At 42.1% G+C, this 22,595-nt stretch overlaps 4 protein-coding genes across 4 annotated transcripts; all 4 read right to left on the reverse strand.

The window, feature by feature from the left end:
- Positions 1–2,791: 2,791 nt before the first annotated feature.
- LOC127128986 (protein TPR1-like) lies at positions 2,792–3,537 on the reverse strand. Its single transcript, XM_051058326.1, has one exon. The coding sequence runs from the start codon at positions 3,504–3,506 to the stop codon at positions 3,030–3,032; it is 477 nt and encodes a 158-aa protein (XP_050914283.1). The 5' UTR covers positions 3,507–3,537; the 3' UTR covers positions 2,792–3,029.
- A 1-nt stretch (position 3,538) lies between these two features.
- LOC127130045 (probable polygalacturonase) lies at positions 3,539–4,056 on the reverse strand (the record flags this gene model as incomplete). Its single annotated transcript, XM_051059123.1, has 1 exon — positions 3,539–4,056. A coding segment is annotated over exon 1 (486 nt), but the record flags the coding sequence as incomplete, so codon positions are not given.
- A 13,354-nt stretch (positions 4,057–17,410) lies between these two features.
- Positions 17,411–18,156, reverse strand: LOC127128988 (protein TPR1-like). The gene has a single exon (XM_051058327.1). The coding sequence runs from the start codon at positions 18,123–18,125 to the stop codon at positions 17,649–17,651; it is 477 nt and encodes a 158-aa protein (XP_050914284.1). The 5' UTR covers positions 18,126–18,156; the 3' UTR covers positions 17,411–17,648.
- A 1-nt stretch (position 18,157) lies between these two features.
- Positions 18,158–18,675, reverse strand: LOC127130046 (probable polygalacturonase; the record flags this gene model as incomplete). The annotated part of the gene is made up of 1 exon (XM_051059124.1): positions 18,158–18,675. A coding segment is annotated over exon 1 (486 nt), but the record flags the coding sequence as incomplete, so codon positions are not given.
- Positions 18,676–22,595: the final 3,920 nt, after the last annotated feature.

Genomic DNA, 22,595 nt, shown 5'->3' on the forward strand with positions numbered 1-22,595 from the left:
GAGGTCGATGGCGATGCTTAAAAAGCAATCGACTTACAAGGGTGTAAAAAGTGGGCTCGATATTAAACCGAGAAAAGCATGATTTTTATAGTTTGAAAAAATGGTTTTTGAACTATGCATTTACTAACAAATGAAATTATAATAGACATAAAAAAGATATTAACAAAATACTAAAAGAATAAAAAATGCTAAAAGAAAAATAATATAACTAAGAGAAATAAAAATGCCAAAAAATGCCACACATGAGTGTTGAACCCACCCCACTCAAGAATATGCACACTGCCCTTCTCCACCAGACCACTCAGGGTTATTTGCTACTGAGATACTACACTAAAAATATGAACCGGGCTAAAAAAAATAAAAAGATTTAAGAACAAGATAAACATTTTTTATGGTTTTTGTATTAAAAACAAATTAAATTAAATAATAAAAGAAAAATTAAAAAAGGAAAAAAAAGAAAATGATTCATCGCCATCGTCCTCAACCTCATGAACCCCCTCAAGCTCAGAGAAATCTCTCCCTCTCAACGTAGCCGCTTCCGTCTCTCTCAACACTGCGTCTCTCATGACTCAACAGTCGCGTCTCTCTCAATTTCACTCACACCCAAACCCCTTAATCGCATTTCAGCAAAGTCTCTATCAACAAACACACGAAAATGATAAAAGGAAAAAGGAAGAATTCTCACAAAGTGTCACGGCGGCGATGAAAGGCGTGAAGAAGTTGGCCTCCCAATCCAGGTATTCGATTTTGGGACTTTAGGGTTTCGGTTGAGATTTTCGCCTCCAAGTTTTTCTGTGAACAGTGGCCGCTCTTCAAAATCGCCCCCTCTTTCTTACTGATTTCTCTCCTTTTATAATCCCATTGCTAGGGTTTGGATGAGATCAAAAGAGTATGGAATTGGAAGTGCTTTCTTTTTTGTGCTGCTCTGTTGTCTATCCCATTTTGGTGTTTGCTCTGAAAAAGGTAACATGTACCTTGTACTTCTTCTGTGAAAAATGTTTCATTTTTGTTGCTTGTGAATTCTTACCATCTTACCGAGTTGTAGTGATTTTACTGCAGTGAATTAACTACCTTTTTACTGCAGTGAAAATGGAGGACTTGGTTTGATTTCAACATCTGAAGGATGGTTTGTGATTTTTCCTTGAATTTTAGTAGTTTCATGGTGAGTTGGTTTGATGCAAGATACTATCCATGATGATGAACTGTACTCATGTCAAACACTTCCCTGCTGCTGATTATTGCTATTTTGTAAGTTTGCTGTAATAGCCTGAACTTGGTGTTGGATGCAGGATGAACCATGATGAACAACATGACTGCTTTGATTTGCTCCTGCTGTGATGTCTTCAGTAGTTTGGACTTGATGCAAGCATGTAGTGTTATTGTCTTGGATTGATGCAAGAGTGTTTGGACATTTTGGACCAAGGTAGGTTGTGGTTGGACTAGGCAATGCTGTGATTTGCAGGTTCAGTTGGTGCAGCACAACACATAAAACGGCATTGTTGTAGTACAAGTCATGATTGGAGCCATGTTGAGGTACATCTCATGAAGGGGTATGCATTTGATCTCTTGTTTTCAACTCCTTGGTCTTTATATCCACCAGCATCAACTCCAAACCTTCCAAGCTGACCAAGAAGAGCAATGATAGCAACCGCAGCATTCTCCACCACACAAGAGTCCAGTACATGAAGCAGCTGAGGAACAAGTTTTGTGTTGGTCCATTGCCAGCCCATTTTGCTTGCAACAAGCTCCAACAATGAGAGAATATCACTAAGTTGGCATAAGGTAACATCAATATGAACATCTGGTTGAGTACGACAAACCACATGGTTTTTTTCAAACAGCACGACGCATCACAATTTATGCTATTGGTACATGGAACCACATCCTGACTAGACCACTGTCCGTTATTATGATTGTCTAAAAGGGATTTGAAACTTGAAGAATCAAACTGTCCTTGCTGAAATAGATGCTTCTTGATCTTTTCTAAAAGCAAGAATGTAACAACATCAATGGACTCGGCACCTTCCGAGAAAGGGCATTTATTGTTAGTACATAAATCAATACGCAACTGATTTATTGATGGAAGACAAGAAGCAGGAGTGACAGATATGCTCCCTCCCTCAAGAAACATAACTAGAGATTTCAAGACAGTCACCGTCAAGCCAAAACTGCACGAGTCAAAATACTTCTTTCCGCCCAGGTTAGCAAAAATGTGAAGAATAGTTAGCGCCATAAAAGAACCATATCTGCACAATCTAAGAATATTATATGATGCCTCATAAAGAAATCCAATATAATCGGTTGCAGCACATATTGATGCTAGTATAATACCCGCCGCTACCAACTGCTCATCCGTAGCTTCTTTAGAACATGATGTGTCTACGCCATCCAGAAAACTATCATTTATGAAATCAATATCAGATGAGGTCTCAGTAGGTACTATGTCTTTTAATATAACTCTTCCTTTTATAAGAAAATCTTCAATGAAGTGGAGCAGCTCCAGCAACAAATTTTTTCTAACAAAATGATCCTTGTGCCTGCTATTTTGGCTATGATTTGCATGAATCTACAAGATGATGACAGGGTTATGGCTGCTGCAGGACCACGATTGTAGGATGTGTTGACAGGATATTGTAACAGCAGGTATGACTCTGTGTAGCATAATTGACATTGTTATGACTCAAATGGGATATAACTACATGACTTGCATTATCTGTTGACTGCTCCTGCTACAGACTGTAGGTTCATTACTTGCAAGGGAGCATGGCTGGCTACTGATGTTGGTTGGGACAGGTATGGTTGATGCGGTGACAACAGCTGCTTGGACAGATGACGAAACTGAGGCATTGGCCAACCAGCCAAAGCATTAGCATTAGTAGTTGCTGCGGCAGGTGGAAAGGGACCATGAGCTCCCACTCCAAGGGAAGTATAAGCAGCAGGCTTTGCAACAGCAGAAACTGGAAGATTGACAGGTGTTGGTGCCAGAGGACCATTGGAAGGTGAACATGAGTGATCGATAAATAAAGTTTTTATATCTGGGTTTGGCCTTGGGTTTTTTTGCAAAGCTGGTGCTGCCGGTTCAAACTTTGATTGATTAATGTCCGCAATCTTGACGACTTCAATGCAGGAAAGATAAGCTTATCACGGAACAGAGGATTTGCCTCCATGAGCTTTTTTAGCTCTAACAGCATAATCCCTCGAGCAGTTTTGGTGTCACCATACTTGGACAGCTGCTCATTCTCCCTGAAATTAGTTAGAGTTAACAGTTGGGTTATTTCTTTGTATAGTTCTTCATTGAAGGTGGCGAATACTTTTAAATCACCCACTAATATCTCAACAACCTTTGCCTTGTCTTGCCTATCAAGTGCTTCCAGATATTTCTGCTTCCTGATTTCAAAGAATATTTTCATGGAGTATCTATTATCATCCACTTTGGTAAACCCTGATAAATACTTCTCAACTTCATCCCATTCACCGGCCTGCACTTTTTCCTCAAAGTATTTCATATTGAAATAAAACCCGGATTCTTTCTCAAGCCTGTGACAAAAACATCGGTGAGGTTAGTTCCAAATATGAGGCTTGTGAATCTTCCTGCTGGTGCATCTCTTCCTCTACCGTATGATGGTAATGGTTCAATCACAGGCCACTCAGTTATATCCTGAGAAGCAAGAAGAACAGCATCTTTATCCAAATAGAGAGTAAAGTGACTAGTAAGACTAAAACTACCAGTGAGCCATTTTCCGGCAGGAACAAAGAGCTGAGAACCACCTTCGGAACCATACTGACTCAGATTACTAATTGCAGACTGAAAAGCCTTTGTGCTCGATGTAACTCCGTCTCCAACACCGCCGAAATCCGTCGAAGAAACACTGTGTGCTCTACAATTTATACCATTGTACTCAAATGAAGCAGTCACAATTTTAGCTTTTTTACTCTCAGCTAGACACAGAAGTGTCACCACAAAGAGAGCAAAGACTAGTTTAATCACTTGTAGCCTCATGTGAGTTTTCCATAAGAGCTTCATCGTAAGAGAAAGAAGTTTGGAACTTGATTTTGGTATATTATTTGGCTTGACCCTTCAACTCTATGCTTTTTTTTTCACTGAACTGTTTTTTGAATGTGTTATTTCAATGCAGATTTTTTAGGTTGGGCTGAATAGATGCTAGCATGGCTTTGGTTTGCTGCAACAGGTTTTGGTATCTTAATGTGGTACCAAACAATGAACATGACTGCCAGTTAACTTGGGCTTATTTGTATTTTTGCAGACTGATATGAATGATATGCAACCTTGCTAATCCACGGCCATTTCCCGATCAGTTTGTGGCAGCAGATGTGTTGTAGCAGGCTAGCGTGATGACGATGGTATGGTGCTGTTGCAAAGCAGGATGTGACATGATTGTGGCAGCAGCATTGGCTAGACCATCTACATCCATGGATTTGTTGCACATGTATAAGGTTTTTGTTGCATCCAAAGGGCATGAGCAAAGGATAATGGTTGAACTGTTAGGGGCTCCTTGGTCCATGGTTAGGGGCAGGCCAATGGCGAATGGTTAATGGTTCAAAAGCTACAAAGTCAAGGTGCACCACATGTGTTACTTGTGATGGAAGCTACCAAGAACGAACATAAATAAACATGAGGGTTGGATGACACATTGAAGAAAAAGGCCAGGCCAAGTTGGGTGGGCAAGAGCAAGTGAGGGTTGACTTTGGTCAAATTTGACCAAAAAGTCAACTGTTGACCAAAGTCAACAGTTGGTCAAAAATGCCAAATTTTGTATTTTCTTATATGGAATCACATGTAATGGTTTAAAATGGATGAAATGGATTGGAATGGTTTGAAAAAAATGATTGGAGATTGTTTTCACAATTGGCTTGAATGTTTGACTCTTGAGAAGAAAATAACTTGACTGATAATATGTATGAACAAAACCATGAAATAAGACCATAAGGTTATAACATCCATGAACCAATAACATGACTGGCAAGTGGTTAGAAACACAAGAAACTTGGTTGTTCAGATGACCCAGACCATAGAGGTATCCACAATCACAACACCATGACTTTGAATCAAAACCAATCCTCATATAAAAACAAAGCAAAGTTAGGTCAAGCATGCCAAACGAACAAAAAAATTCAGGATCAAAATCGGGGTATGACAGCTGCCCCTATTTAAGCGTCTTCAACTAGAGAAAATGAAGCAGGACGTTCTTCATATGATCATAGTGGGAGATGATTAAATACTAAGAAGACCCGGATTTTGATCCTGAATCCCCATGAAATAGTTAACAATGTCTGTCAGAATCGGCAAAGAAGCAATCTCGAAAGAAGAGTCCGTCAGGTACGGTGAAAATCGGCCTGAGTACCGAAGCAGAAAGTTGACCTGGATACCAAAATAAATGGTAACACAGGAATACCCATGGCCTGAACGCCGCACTAAGCATCGGAATATGAGAGTATCAATGTTGGTCTGATCACCGGAAATCTGGTCTGAACACCACTTCGATCTGGAAATCGGAAACTGGCTTGAATGCCACTTCGGTCTGGATACCGGGAACTGGCCTGGACGCCACTTCGGTCTGGATACCGGGAAAACTGGCCTGAATGCCACTTCGGTCTGGATACCGGGAACTGGCCTGGAATGCCACTTCGGTCTGGATACCGGGAAAACTGGTCTGAACACCACAAGTTCTTCGTCCTGATGGTTGAGAACTTCTTCGATCTGGAAATCGGAAACTGGCCTGAATGCCACTTCGGTCTGGATACCGGGAAAACTGGCCTGAATGCCACTTCGGTCTGGATACCGGGAAAACTCTGGCCTGAACGCCACTTCGGTCTGGATACCGGGAAAACTGGCCTGAATGCCACTTCGGTCTGGATACCGGGAACTGGCCTGGAATGCCACTTCGGTCTGGATACCGGGAAAACTCTGGCCTGAACGCCACTTCGGTCTGGATACCGGGAAAACTGGCCTGAATGCCACTTCGGTCTGGATACCGGGAAAACTGGCCTGAATGCCACTTCGGTCTGGATACCGGGAAAACTGGCCTGAATACCACTTCGGTCTGGATACCGGGAAAACTGGCCTGAATACCACTTCGGTCTGGATACCGGGAACTGGTCTGAACACCACAAGTTCTTCGTCCTGATTGTTGAGAACTTCTTCGATCTGGAAATCGGAAACTGGCCTGAATGCCACTTCGGTCTGGATACCGGGAAAACTGGCCTGAATGCCACTTCGGTCTGGATACCGGGAAAACTCTGGCCTGAACGCCACTTCGGTCTGGATACCGGGAAAACTGGCTTGAATGCCACTTCGGTCTGGATACCGGGAACTGGCCTGGAAGCCACTTCGGTCTGGATACCGGGAAAACTTCATGTCTATCAGCATTGGCGAAGATAACAAAACAGTGATAAATGAGCCGGCACGCATGCCAAAGACCCAAACTGGGGATAACAATCGAAAGATTGACCAAAGAGTGCATGAGATATATTATCTGTAACCGTCAAAATGTAGATAATACACTCGCATGGAAGATTATCCATAACCGGGTTGCAGGTTGTTAAATGACTAATCGACCGAAAAGAAAAGCATCAGGGTACCAGGACTAGTCATGCAAAAGATGACCAATCAAAAGAGGATAAAGTTGCTAACTATGAGCAAATACCCAAAAGAAAGGGGAAGACCCACTGGGGACCATACTGCTTGATCAGGGCAAGTATCCAAAGGGGACAAGACTATCAATACCACAAAGAGGGGATTACATCTACCGGTTAGTAGGCAGAAAACCACGGAAAAGTAACCAGTCATCGATAGGATGAGCACACAGGGTTAACTCCACCAAGGGGATGAAAGTGGGATTTTACAGCTACCAGTTAATAGGTAGAAAACCACAAAGATAGGACTTACAACTACCGATTTGTAGGTAGAAGCCACCAAACGAATCTACTGTGAGACAGAGTGAGAAAAAAGGATTTACAACTACCGGGTAGTGGGTAGAAGACCGCGAAATCCGCCAACAATCAGAATGAACCACAATGGTTACCTCTGCTAGGGGTTGAAAATGGGATTTTACAACTACCAGTTAGTAGGTAGTAAACCACAGAAATAGGACTTACAACTACCGGTTTGTAGGTAGAAGCCCACAAACAGCATGAACCACAAAGGTTACCTCTGCTAGGGGGTGAAAGTGGGATTTTACAACTACCAGCTTGTAGGTAGAAAACCACAAAGATAGGACTTACAACTACCGGTTTGTAGGTAGAGGCCCACCAAACGAATCTACTGTGAGACAGAGTGAGAAAAAAGGATTTACAACTATCGGGTAGTGGGTAGAAGACCGCGAAATCCGCCAACAATCAGAATGAACCACAATGGTTACCTCTGCTAGGGGTTGAAAATGGGATTTTACAACTACCAGTTGGTAGGTATAAAACCACAGAAATAGGACTTACAACTACCGGTTTGTAGGTAGAGGCCCAAAAAAAATTCCGCTGAGGATGAGATGAATGAGTGCCGGTTAGTGAGCGACTATTCATTTATGCCCCAGGGAAGCACAAGAGACAGCGAACAAGAAGCCAATTTAGGATCGATCCAAGAAGGCAAACTGAATCAAGACTCATCCTAATGAGGAAAGAACTCAATAGGGAAAACCCATCCCATTATGGAGGGAACGGAAGCAACCGTCATCCACGAGGATGTATCTCGGTGGGGAGCGCAGAAGGAATGGTGGACATTTTCTGCCTAAGGGGTCGACTCTATATGGAGAGATCAGACACGCCCACATATGCTAGGGGAATTGAACCAAGCTTGCAAAATGATGCCAACTTCGGGGAGTAACACTGCTGGGGATACCCACTTAACTAAGGAGTCACTTGTTGGGAAAACACCAACTTCTCAACCATGCTGATGAACCCAATTCTGAAGCCGATCCAATGGCGCGATGCTAAACTCTTCCCAACAACCCAAACTCGGCTGGTCACCACGGCCTAGGGCTAATGGATATGTTTGCAATGTTGATGCATGAGTTTTTTCTTTTACACAATGCCCCATGATCATGGAAATGTTATGCACTAGTGATGCAATATGCTATGCTTATCTAAATGATGAATGCATAAACACACGTCTCCTCCAGAGACAACACCGGGGAACTCCAGGAACTGTGCTGAGGATCTTATAAGCACGTCAACTTCCACCCTGTTGGGGAAAGACAAACCTTGCTGGGGATGCACTCCATCGAACCCAAACTGCTTGGAGATTACCCTGCTAAGGGAGGCAACCCATTCTTATCTCTACTGGGGATGATTTTCTCCAAACCCGATCCGCTTGGGGATCTCACTGAGGGAAAACCATCGACACAAACCCTACTGGGAAGGCAGTAACCTTCAGGCTCGCTGAGGAGAAACCATGAGAGGTTCTACAGGGAAAAGATACAGTCATGCTCGAGACACGAACAATTGTCTTACCTATTGGTAATCATACCGCCCTTGGGAGAGCACTGTGGGTCTCCTAAGTATCCTTCCATCATTGTGAATATTCACTTAGTTCGAGAACAATTTTGAAAAATTTATTTATTTTGAAAACAATGATACTTTATCAATTAAAACATGCAAAATGTTTGTTGAGTTGAAACAAATAAGAGTGCAAATAATTGGATAAAAGCTCAAATTGATGTGATGGAATGGTAGTCTGCAAAGGGCGAGACTCCATAGATCTGTACAAGTTTGAAATCGGTGATATATATTGGAGAGGGCTACATTGAACATAATGACCTTTCCTCTACCATTCTGAATTTTCGATGTATTCAAAGCTTCAGTCGACGACGAATCGAGAATTCCTGACGGATGGCAGATATAGAGCACAGTCTTGTCGAGATGCAGTTACTTGCCAAATCCCTAATTTTTTTGCCTAGATTGCCCCAGTATGAGGTGATCAATCTAGCGGGATGCAAATTCTTTTTTCAATGTCTCTAACTTTTGCCTGGATCGCCCTTTCGGGTTTTCAATCCACCGAGACGCTCCTTTTTGCCTAAGTCTCCCTTTGGGGTGTTCGACTTAGCGAGCTATTCTGCTTTTTTTCTTTTAGGCGAAGTATTTCTTGACTGCATCGGAATTCACAGGACGAGTGAACTTCTCCATCCATTGTTGGAAGTGTCAAAACATTGCTTGAAAAGGCTCTCTTGATAACATATGGACATTCATAGCTTGGGGGTTCACTTGCCCCTGGAATCGGGCACGAAAGACAAGACCTTCTTGAGCACAAGGTCACCTTCTCGGAACACACGAGGCTTGACCTTCTTGTCGAATGCTTTCTTCACTCTCCGCTGATATGACTGACCATGACACATGGCAGTTGATCTCTTCCTTTCGATTGGATTCACCTGGTCGTAGTGACTCTGAATCCATTCAGCATCAGTCAACTTGGGACTTTGAGGGTGCTATTTTTTTTCTTTTGTTTCTTTCTTTCTTTTTCTTTCTTTTGATTTGGGTTTCTTTTGATTTTGCACCCTCCTCTTTCTTTTTTCTCTTTTTTTTTAATGCCCCGGTTGGCTGTTCTGCTGATTCTCGAGATGCAGCTGAGTGTGATCTTCTTTTCTTGCTCAAGAAGTCGGGAAATCTCGTCAGGAATCCCTTCAACATCATCTTCGTCCGCTTCAAATACAGGGAATTCAAAATTGGGAGATGACGTCCGATCATTATGTTTAATGGGTTTAAGAAACAACCTGCATAATGATTTTGATATGAAAAGCTTTTTGGAAATCAAACAAGACAATCGTTATGCAGATGAAAAGATTGTTTTTATTCCTGTTTTTAGGGTTTTTTGTGATCACCAATTTCATGTAAAAAGTGAAAAAGGAAAACAATTGGAAAAAACAAATGTTTAACATGCATTTATTTGAATGAAAATATCATTGCACAAAATGTTGCCAACAATGTCATCACTTCTCCTTTTGGCATGGGAGAAGGGTTTTTAAACAAAGTGATTATTACTCTGACTTATGAACGACTGTAGGAACGCCCACAGTGACCCAATTGCGATAGATCCCACCAGGGATGACAAATGTCAGAATCCTTTGCATCAACAGCTTCTGCTTTTGAACAACCCTCTTTGTTGAAGATCTTAGAAGAAAAGCCACCGCCGGCCCGGGGCTTGTTGTCTTCAAGCTTGATTAACACTGGGACCTAAGTCCTCGAAGCTCAGAATCCCTGATCTGACAAGGTCCTGAACCTTCATCTTCAGCTGGAAACAACTATCCACATCATGACCAGGAGCACCCGAATGATACACACAATGCTGTTCAGGCCTATACCACCACCGAGGGTTGACGGGGATAGTCGGCGGGTCTCTGGGAGTAATCAAGTTCCGCTCTATCAATGAGGGATACAGCTCTGTATAGGACATAGGGATCGGATCAAAAATGATCTTCTTCCTCTCATTACTCGTACTGGCTTGATTACCATTGGGAGGCCGGTAAGCCTGCTGCTGAGGACGATGTTGTTGATGTTGGTACTGCTGAGTTGGTCTTCTCTGTTGTTGTTGAGTTTGAGTGGCTGGAATAGTCACAGCAGCAACTTGCCGATACTGTCCTTTGTTCACACTCCTCCGACGGTGCACAACGTTTGTTTCACCTTCTCCCCTTCTGGGTGCCCCAGAGGATGGCTTTTTAGAACTTGAAGGATTTGAAGAGCCAGGATGGCGAACCGGAGCAAGAGTTGCTCTGACATTAACAGTCTCTGTAGCAAGGGGTTGTCCACTGATTATAATACCCCTTAAATCTTCACCCACGGCATAGTTGTTGACGGGAATAGTGACAGCAGTAATTTGATCATTGACAAAGACCCCCTCTGGTGAAGCACGACTAGGCGGCAGAGTCACAGCTTCCTGGCTCTGGGCTAAGGCACGCAACTCCTCTTGCCCCTGAACAACCCCTTGCATCATGCTCATGAACTGAGCCATGTCCTGTCTTTGGGCTAAGGCACGCAGCTCATCTTGCCCCTGAACAACTCCTTGCATCACGATCATGAACTGGGCCATGTTTGCCCTCATCTCAGCCAACTCAGCTTGGACTTGATCCATACTCCTCTGATGATTCAATCTGGTTGCGGTGCGGACGATGATCAACAATCCAGTCTCAGTCAAAACCCAGAGTGAGAAGTCTCTCCCAAGCATGTCTGCAATGCAAGGATGATATGTGCATGATATGCATATGATGCGGATGCTATTTTATCATGAATGATCCTGAAAAGGATATGCACATGCGAGTTAAATTTTTTCATGCATTATTATTTTTTGGAAAATAAACATGCTATGATGCAAATGATGGAGCCAAGACTAGCAGGCTGTGCATCTTGGCACACAGGATCCGAAGCTTCGGCTTGAACTCTGATCACAACCATCTGAAACCCAAAGTCAATCTGATCAACTGGCATCTGAACCCATGTCTGGAGAACTGAGTCACCATCTGAGTGAGCACCCACAGATTCAGCCCAGGGATCCGAAATAAACGGAACCCGCTGATAAACCACGGACAGAACTCCGGCGTCCCAGAAATAAACGTCCATAAATTTGGCTGAGCCAAAGTCACCATCACAGCACCACTGGCAGAAACCGTATCTGTAGAGATCAAACCCTCCCCTCACAGGTAGGTTCTAAGAACAGAAGTTTGTCAGCTTCAGCCCTTCAGTCGAGAATAATACGTTTACCACTGAAGGTTTGGCATTATTTCGGAATAAAAGACCTCCACTGACTCCTCTCAACAGGACAACCTAAAGCAAGTTCCCAGTCTCGGGGTCCTCGGATTGAGCAGCGAGAATGCGCCCACCAGAGCTAACATAATCACGTCTCGGAGGAGAGGCCTCGACTGAGTTCTCGGGAAATGGTCACCAGAGTCGACGATTTCTAAAGGAATATCTGTCATTATGGAACACCCATAGGACAAAATATATCCAACAGAAACCTCGTCTGGAATGTGGGTCTCATGAACGACTTAACGTAGCAACATGCCACGCAAGCCTCATGACTATCCACTCTAACACTTATGTGTATGCTCAAGCCTGGGTAGTGGGCTTATCTCTCATAGAACATCCCCCCTCAACAAATAAACAACCCACGGAACCCACAGATACAACAAACATATCTACATGAATGCAATAAGATAAAGCAGGTAAATGCGGAAAATAAATAACTGTACAAAAGAATAAACACCCAACAAACAAGAAACCTACAAAAGCTAGGAGGGACTCGCTTAGGGAAACCAGGTCCCCAGCAGAGTCGCCAGCTGTCGCAGCCCGAAAAATACGGAGGTGCGAAAAAAACAACCGGCGAGAAAGAAATGACAGAAGAGTCGCCACCGTGCGTTATTTATCCCAAAGGAGGGAAAGGAAACGCTCGAAGTAAACCTGGAGAAAGGAAAAGTAAAAGACAAGGTCTCGCAACCAAATCTTGGGTTCGGGAGTCGATTATGCGAAGGGAAGGTATTAGCACCCCTACGCATCCGTAGTACTCTACGGGATCCACTCTTGTTGTTTCTTGTCTAAAAGGGTGTGTGTTTACCTAATGTACTATTTACTAAAAGCAAGGGTCAAAGAAAAATGACTCGCACGGATGTCGCATCCATTGCATACGTATCTCATATGAATATGAGAATCAGAGTCTTCGTAGCTCGGGTACCTATGGGTTAAAGAGATGTGTGCTCGCTAAGACGTCGCGTCTTATGCCTACGTATCTCATCGGGAATGAGAATCAGAGCAAAACGTAGTTCAGCTAACTACGGGAACAAAGGTCTCGATTGCAACTAGGGCAAGAGAAAGGGAAAGTCTCGATCGCAACGAGGGCGAGAGAAAGGATCGCAACGAGGGTGAAGGCAAACAAGGATTAGTTGTTAGTTGTTAGTCAAAATCGGCAAGATATCGCATCTTGTGCCTACGTATCTCATCTGAACATGAGAATCAGAGTTGCCGTAGTTCGGCTACACGCACACAAACAAACACAGGCAAAGGCAAATGTGGAGCCTGACTGCCAATCACTGGACTTACATCAGCATCCGAACCAAACACACACAAAAGGGGCAAACGTGGAGCCCGACTGCCAATCACTGGACTTACATCAGCATCCGAACCAAACACACACAAAGGGGCAAACGTGGAGCCCGACTGCCAATCACTGGACTTACATCAGCATCCGAACCAAACACACACAAAAGGGGCAAACGTGGAGCCCGACTGCCAATCACTGGACTTACATCAGCATCCGAACCAAACAAAACCACACTGGAACCCGAATGCCACTTGATGGACTTACATCAGCTTCCAAGCACACAACAACCAAACAAGTTAATAGGGAGTCGGGAACTCGAGCCTATAACTGTCAAGCACACACAAAAAGAAAAAAAGAAAGGTGCCCGGAGAGATCTCGCACGATCTCCTGCCTACGTACCTCATCTGGTATGAGAATCAGGGCGACGTAGTTCCCCTGAAAGGGAAAGAAAGAACATGCAAACTAGTAGGGAGTCGGGAACTCGAGCCTACAAGTCATCAAGCAAGCCAGAAGAGACGCTGAGACGTCAGAAGAAACGGCACACACAGACTAACAGGGAGTCGGGAACTCGAGCCTGATAGCTGCCAAACAAAACACACGCAAAAAAGAAAAGGGTGCCCGGAGAGACCTCGTGCGGTCTCCTGCCTACATACCTCGTCTGGAACGAGGATCAGGGCGATGTAGTTCCCCTACATAGGGGTTGCCATCTGAATATGGACTTAGAAAAGGAGGACACCAGTTGTGTCAAAGGAGAGTGGGCGATGTGTTCACGTCCTAGCAGTAGGTGTCGCAGCTCGCTGAATCGAGTCTTAGGCAGTTACCTCTTTGCAATAGAACGGACTACATGCCACAAGATCGGAGACGCTCGGAAAGGTCTAAAAGAAATGGGAAAGCTCTGCCCTAGAGTTGTCATGCAATGTGTACTTAAGTGTTAGGATTTACAAATGGGGATATCTACCTAATGTTAGCATGCAAAAGGATATGGGAATCCTACCTATGTTATCATACAAAGGGTTCTACCTAATGGGTGCTACCTAATCGGAACACGAATCGACGAATGGAGCGAGGAGAAGTGTTAGGGATAAAGGTAGATGGCGATGCATGAAGCAATCGACTTACAAGGTTGATGGCGATGCATAAAGCAGTCGACTTATAAGGTTGATGGCGATGCATAAAGCAATCGACTTACAAAAGGGTGGATGAACACGTGCTGGTTCTGTTAGGTTTTGAAAAATGATTACTCGACGTTGGATCGAGGTTTTGATCTTGTTTTGAAATGGTTATCGAATGTTCATTTTAATTCTTGTATTAACAGGTGAATAAAGAATGAAAGAGTAAATTTTATACATTTCATGGGGGAGGGATACATTTGTTATGAATGGGGGTTGTCATGGCAATCAAAACAATATAAATATATGCCTCATACACCATACAAGTAGGCCACAATCAAACAATAAGATATTTAAACAAGTACATGATCAAATCAAATAATCAAAGAAACGAAATGAATGAGCATTAAAAAATGTATGAGTGTAAGTGCGAAGGAACCGGCTCATTGTAAGAAAGCCCAAGAGTAAGCTATGTGAGGTCGATGGCGATGCTTAAAAAGCAATCGACTTACAAGGGTGTAAAAAGTGGGCTCGATATTAAACCGAGAAAAGCATGATTTTTATAGTTTGAAAAAATGGTTTTTGAACTATGCATTTACTAACAAATGAAATTATAATAGACATAAAAAAGATATTAACAAAATACTAAAAGAATAAAAAATGCTAAAAGAAAAATAATATAACTAAGAGAAATAAAAATGCCAAAAAATGCCACACATGAGTGTTGAACCCACCCCACTCAAGAATATGCACACTGCCCTTCTCCACCAGACCACTCAGGGTTATTTGCTACTGAGATACTACACTAAAAATATGAACCGGGCTAAAAAAAATAAAAAGATTTAAGAACAAGATAAACATTTTTTATAGTTTTTGTATTAAAAACAAATTAAATTAAATAATAAAAGAAAAATTAAAAAAAGGAAAAAAAAGAAAATGATTCATCGCCATCGTCCTCAACCTCATGAACCCCCTCAAGCTCAGAGAAATCTCTCCCTCTCAACGTAGCCGCTTCCGTCTCTCTCAACACTGCGTCTCTCATGACTCAACAGTCGCGTCTCTCTCAATTTCACTCACACCCAAAACCCCTTAATCGCATTTCAGCAAAGTCTCTATCAACAAACACACGAAAATGATAAAAGGAAAAAGGAAGAATTCTCACAAAGTGTCACGGCGGCGATGAAAGGCGTGAAGAAGTTGGCCTCCCAATCCAGGTATTCGATTTTGGGACTTTAGGGTTTCGGTTGAGATTTTCGCCTCCAAGTTTTTCTGTGAACAGTGGCCGCTCTTCAAAATCGCCCCCTCTCTCTTACTGATTTCTCTCCTTTTATATTCCCATTGCTAGGGTTTGGATGAGATCAAAAGAGTATGGAATTGGAAGTGCTTTCTTTTTTGTGCTGCTCTGTTGTCTATCCCATTTTGGTGTTTGCTCTGAAAAAGGTAACATGTACCTTGTCCTTCTTCTGTGAAAAATGTTTCATTTTTGTTGCTTGTGAATTCTTACCATCTTACCGAGTTGTAGTGATTTTACTGCAGTGAATTAACTACCTTTTTACTGCAGTGAAAATGGAGGACTTGGTTTGATTTCAACATCTGAAGGATGGTTTGTGATTTTTCCTTGAATTTTAGTAGTTTCATGGTGAGTTGGTTTGATGCAAGATACTATCCATGATGATGAACTGTACTCATGTCAAACACTTCCCTGCTGCTGATTATTGCTATTTTGTAAGTTTGCTGTAATAGCCTGAACTTGGTGTTGGATGCAGGATGAACCATGATGAACAACATGACTGCTTTGATTTGCTCCTGCTGTGATGTCTTCAGTAGTTTGGACTTGATGCAAGCATGTAGTGTTATTGTCTTGGATTGATGCAAGAGTGTTTGGACATTTTGGACCAAGGTAGGTTGTGGTTGGACTAGGCAATGCTGTGATTTGCAGGTTCAGTTGGTGCAGCACAACACATAAAACGGCATTGTTGTAGTACAAGTCATGATTGGAGCCATGTTGAGGTACATCTCATGAAGGGGTATGCATTTGATCTCTTGTTTTCAACTCCTTGGTCTTTATATCCACCAGCATCAACTCCAAACCTTCCAAGCTGACCAAGAAGAGCAATGATAGCAACCGCAGCATTCTCCACCACACAAGAGTCCAGTACATGAAGCAGCTGAGGAACAAGTTTTGTGTTGGTCCATTGCCAGCCCATTTTGCTTGCAACAAGCTCCAACAATGAGAGAATATCACTAAGTTGGCATAAGGTAACATCAATATGAACATCTGGTTGAGTACGACAAACCACATGGTTTTTTTCAAACAGCACGACGCATCACAATTTATGCTATTGGTACATGGAACCACATCCTGACTAGACCACTGTCCATTATTATGATTGTCTAAAAGGGATCTGAAACTTGAAGAATCAAACTGTCCTTGCTGAAATAGATGCTTCTTGATCTTTTCTAAAAGCAAGAATGTAACAACATCAATGGACTCGGCACCTTCCGAGAAAGGGCATTTATTGTTAGTACATAAATCAATACGCAACTGATTTATTGATGGAAGACAAGAAGCAGGAGTGACAGATATGCTCCCTCCCTCAAGAAACATAACTAGAGATTTCAAGACAGTCACCGTCAAGCCAAAACTGCACGAGTCAAAATACTTCTTTCCGCCCAGGTTAGCAAAAATGTGAAGAATAGTTAGCGCCATAAAAGAACCATATCTGCACAATCTAAGAATATTATATGATGCCTCATAAAGAAATCCAATATAATCGGTTGCAGCACATATTGATGCTAGTATAATACCCGCCGCTACCAACTGCTCATCCGTAGCTTCTTTAGAACATGATGTGTCTACGCCATCCAGAAAACTATCATTTATGAAATCAATATCAGATGAGGTCTCAGTAGGTACTATGTCTTTTAATATAACTCTTCCTTTTATAAGAAAATCTTCAATGAAGTGGAGCAGCTCCAGCAACAAATTTTTTCTAACAAAATGATCCTTGTGCCTGCTATTTTGGCTATGATTTGCATGAATCTACAAGATGATGACAGGGTTATGGCTGCTGCAGGACCACGATTGTAGGATGTGTTGACAGGATATTGTAACAGCAGGTATGACTCTGTGTAGCATAATTGACATTGTTATGACTCAAATGGGATATAACTACATGACTTGCATTATCTGTTGACTGCTCCTGCTACAGACTGTAGGTTCATTACTTGCAAGGGAGCATGGCTGGCTACTGATGTTGGTTGGGACAGGTATGGTTGATGCGGTGACAACAGCTGCTTGGACAGATGACGAAACTGAGGCATTGGCCAACCAGCCAAAGCATTAGCATTAGTAGTTGCTGCGGCAGGTGGAAAGGGACCATGAGCTCCCACTCCAAGGGAAGTATAAGCAGCAGGCTTTGCAACAGCAGAAACTGGAAGATTGACAGGTGTTGGTGCCAGAGGACCATTGGAAGGTGAACATGAGTGATCGATAAATAAAGTTTTTATATCTGGGTTTGGCCTTGGGTTTTTTTGCAAAGCTGGTGCTGCCGGTTCAAACTTTGATTGATTAATGTCCGCAATCTTGACGACTTCAATGCAGGAAAGATAAGCTTATCACGGAACAGAGGATTTGCCTCCATGAGCTTTTTTAGCTCTAACAGCATAATCCCTCGAGCAGTTTTGGTGTCACCATACTTGGACAGCTGCTCATTCTCCCTGAAATTAGTTAGAGTTAACAGTTGGGTTATTTCTTTGTATAGTTCTTCATTGAAGGTGGCGAATACTTTTAAATCACCCACTAATATCTCAACAACCTTTGCCTTGTCTTGCCTATCAAGTGCTTCCAGATATTTCTGCTTCCTGATTTCAAAGAATATTTTCATGGAGTATCTATTATCATCCACTTTGGTAAACCCTGATAAATACTTCTCAACTTCATCCCATTCACCGGCCTGCACTTTTTCCTCAAAGTATTTCATATTGAAATAAAACCCGGATTCTTTCTCAAGCCTGTGACAAAAACATCGGTGAGGTTAGTTCCAAATATGAGGCTTGTGAATCTTCCTGCTGGTGCATCTCTTCCTCTACCGTATGATGGTAATGGTTCAATCACAGGCCACTCAGTTATATCCTGAGAAGCAAGAAGAACAGCATCTTTATCCAAATAGAGAGTAAAGTGACTAGTAAGACTAAAACTACCAGTGAGCCATTTTCCGGCAGGAACAAAGAGCTGAGAACCACCTTCGGAACCATACTGACTCAGATTACTAATTGCAGACTGAAAAGCCTTTGTGCTCGATGTAACTCCGTCTCCAACACCGCCGAAATCCGTCGAAGAAACACTGTGTGCTCTACAATTTATACCATTGTACTCAAATGAAGCAGTCACAATTTTAGCTTTTTTACTCTCAGCTAGACACAGAAGTGTCACCACAAAGAGAGCAAAGACTAGTTTAATCACTTGTAGCCTCATGTGAGTTTTCCATAAGAGCTTCATCGTAAGAGAAAGAAGTTTGGAACTTGATTTTGGTATATTATTTGGCTTGACCCTTCAACTCTATGCTTTTTTTTTCACTGAACTGTTTTTTGAATGTGTTATTTCAATGCAGATTTTTTAGGTTGGGCTGAATAGATGCTAGCATGGCTTTGGTTTGCTGCAACAGGTTTTGGTATCTTAATGTGGTACCAAACAATGAACATGACTGCCAGTTAACTTGGGCTTATTTGTATTTTTGTAGACTGATATGAATGATATGCAACCTTGCTAATCCACGGCCATTTCCCGATCAGTTTGTGGCAGCAGATGTGTTGTAGCAGGCTAGCGTGATGACGATGGTATGGTGCTGTTGCAAAGCAGGACGTGACATGATTGTGGCAGCAGCATTGGCTAGACCATCTGCATCCATGGATTTGTTGCACATGTATAAGGTTTTTGTTGCATCCAAAGGGCATGAGCAAAGGATAATGGTTGAACTGTTAGGGGCTCCTTGGTCCATGGTTAGGGGCAGGCCAATGGCGAATGGTTAATGGTTCAAAAGCTACAAAGTCAAGGTGCACCACATGTGTTACTTGTGATGGAAGCTACCAAGAACGAACATAAATAAACATGAGGGTTGGATGACACATTGAAGAAAAAGGCCAGGCCAAGTTGGGTGGGCAAGAGCAAGTGAGGGTTGACTTTGGTCAAAGTTGACCAAAAAGTCAACCGTTGACCAAAGTCAACAATTGGTCAAAAATGCATTTTTTGTATTTTCTTTGTAAATGGAAAATGAATTATTGGTTAGGGTGAAATTTAGGGTTTAAAGAATTTGGGTTGACTTTGGTCAAATTTGACCAAAAAGTCAACTGTTGACCAAAGTCAACAGTTGGTCAAAAATGCCAAATTTTGTATTTTCTTATATGGAATCACATGTAATGGTTTAAAATGGATGAAATGGATTGGAATGGTTTGAAAAAAATGATTGGAGATTGTTTTCACAATTGGCTTGAATGTTTGACTCTTGAGAAGAAAATAACTTGACTGATAATATGTATGAACAAAACCATGAAATAAGACCATAAGGTTATAACATCCATGAACCAATAACATGACTGGCAAGTGGTTAGAAACACAAGAAACTTGGTTGTTCAGATGACCCAGACCATAGAGGTATCCACAATCACAACACCATGACTTTGAATCAAAACCAATCCTCATATAAAAACAAAGCAAAGTTAGGTCAAGCATGCCAAACGAACAAAAAAATTCAGGATCAAAATCGGGGTATGACACTTGTGTTGTTTACTGGGAGTCTCTAAACTGATTCTATTTAGTGGATTTCCTTCCTGGCTTGGTAGCCCCCAGACGTAGGTGAGTTTGCACCAAACTGGGTTAACAATTGCTTGTGTCTCTTGCATTACTGTTCTTTATCTTTATCCTGTTTGTATTGTTCAGATATTAGTGTCGTGACATTACCTTCGACATCTCATATCTGATACCAGAATTTCAATTGGTATCAGAGCAGGCATCCTGCTCTGGTTCTGGGTGAGATCTAGGGACGATACTTTCTGGTACTATGGAGAGAGATGGAGGATTTGTTCACAGGCCACCTATTTTGGATGGATCCAACTATGACTACTGGAAACCTCGAATGGTAGCCTTCCTAAAATCTCTGGATAATAAGGCTTGGAAGGTTGTGTTAACAGGCTGAGAACATCCAGTAGTTACTAAGGAAGGAAAAGCTACAACTGATAAAAAGCCTGAAGAACAATGGACCAAGGAGGAGGATGATCTAGCCCTTGGAAATTCTAAAGCATTGAATGCTATATTCAGTGGAGTAGACAAGAATATCTTCATATTGATAAACAACTGTGACGTGGCTAAAGATGCTTGAGACATTCTCAAAACCACTCATGAAGGCACCTCTAGAGTGAAGATGTCTAGACTGCAACTGCTCACCACCAAGTTTGAAAATTTAAGGATGAAAGAAGATGAAAATATTCATGAATTTCATATGAGTATCCTTGAAATTGCTAATGCCTCAGGAGCCCTGGGAGAGAAGATGTCAGATGAAAAATTGGTAAGGAAAATACTCAGGTCACTCCCTAAGAGATTTGCTATGAAGGTGATAGCCATAGAAGAGTCTCAAGACATCTCCAATATGAGAGTTGATGAGCTAATTGGTTCCCTCCAAACATTTGAGATGGGAATGTGTGATGGATCTGAAAAGAAAGCCAAAAGCATAGCCTTCATGTCAAACACTGAGGAGGAAGAGGAGGAAAGTGGTCAGGATGTTGATGAAGATCTGGAAAATGATGTAGCAATGCTGGGAAGACAATTCAACAGACTTCTGAAAAAGATGGATGTAAGATCTAAAGCAAATGTCAAGAACATCTCATCTGACATTAGTAAATCCAACAATGCTGGAAGAAGAACAAGGTCAGATGAAAAACCCAAAAAAGGAAAAGGAGTTCAGTGCCATGAATTTGATGGGTATGGACACATTAGAACTGAATGTGGAACCTACCTCAAGAAACAGAAGAGGAGTCTTGCTGCCACTTGGTCTGATGAAAGCGAAACAGAAGAGTCTGCAAATCTGGTGACTGCCTTGACTGGAAGATGGGGTTCTGATGAAGACTCAAGTGATGATGAAGTAACCTTTGAAGAGTTGGCCACTACCTACAGAAAGTTGTGTCACAGAAGTGCAGAAGTGTGTCAACAGGTTGAAAGCCAGAAGAAGGTGATAACTCAACTGGAGAATGAGAAGGTAGAACACTTGGAAACCATCTCTAAATTAAAAACTGAAGTAGTGGTTCTGAATGCCAAACTAGATGAGAGTCAACAAGTTGAAATCCAGAAGAAAGTGATAGCACAGCTGGAGAATGAGAAGGCAGAACATGTGGAAATCATCTCCAAGGTAAAGACTGAAGTTGTATTCTTGAATTCTAAACTGGATGAGATGACCAAGTATGTAAGAATGCTAAACAATGGATCTGACACCTTAGACAAGATTCTCCAGACTGGACAAATAACAGGAGACAAATCTGGCATTGGATTCAATGAATCTAAGCCTGAGTGCAGTTACACTGGTGGCAAACCTAAATCCAAACCTAAGTACAGCCATATTAAAAGCAGACTTGAGATGTCACATGATATGTCACAACATCGTAAGGGAAGATAGCAGAAAAGGAAACACCAAAGATGGAGATGTCATTACTGTGGAAAATTTGGCCACATAAAGCCCTTCTACTATAAGTTGTATGGTTATCCTAGTCCTGCTCACCATCAACCTAGACCCAAACATCACAGGCCTGTCAACAAAAAGCAATGGGTTCCTAAGACTAATGTTACAAGTCTAATAGCTCACACTTCCTTCAGAGTTTCAACCAAAGAAGATTGGTATTTTGACAGTGGGTGCTCCAGACACATGACTGGAAACAAAAACCTGTTAACTGGCCTCCATCCTCATGCCACAAGCTATGTAACCTTTGGTGATGGAGCAAAGGGTGAAATCAAGGGGATTGGTAAGCTTGATTGCCCTGGAGTTCCTGACCTTGACAATTCCCTACTTGTTAAGGGATTAACTGCAAATCTAATAAGCATCAGTCAACTGTGTGACCAAGGTTTAAATGTAAACTTCACCAAAACTGAATGTCTGATTACTAACAAAGAAAATGAAGTGATCATGAAAGGAGTTAGGTCTAAAGACAACTGTTACATGTAGAGTTCTCAAGAAACTGGTTACTCTTCAATGTGTACTTTAGCCAAAGAAGAAGAAGTGAAGATATGGCATCAAAGATTGGGCCATTTGCATCTTAAAGGTATGAAGAGGATTATGTTTGTTGAAGCTGTTAGAGGAATACCTAACTTGAAGACTGATGAAGGAAAAGTCTGTGGGGAATGTCAGATTGGAAAACAGACAAGAATGTCACACCAGAAGCTCAGACATGACACCACTTCCAAAGTTCTG

Source organism: Lathyrus oleraceus, chromosome 3, assembly GCF_024323335.1.
Source record: "Lathyrus oleraceus cultivar Zhongwan6 chromosome 3, CAAS_Psat_ZW6_1.0, whole genome shotgun sequence".
Classification (NCBI taxonomy): Eukaryota; Viridiplantae; Streptophyta; class Magnoliopsida; order Fabales; family Fabaceae; genus Lathyrus; species Lathyrus oleraceus.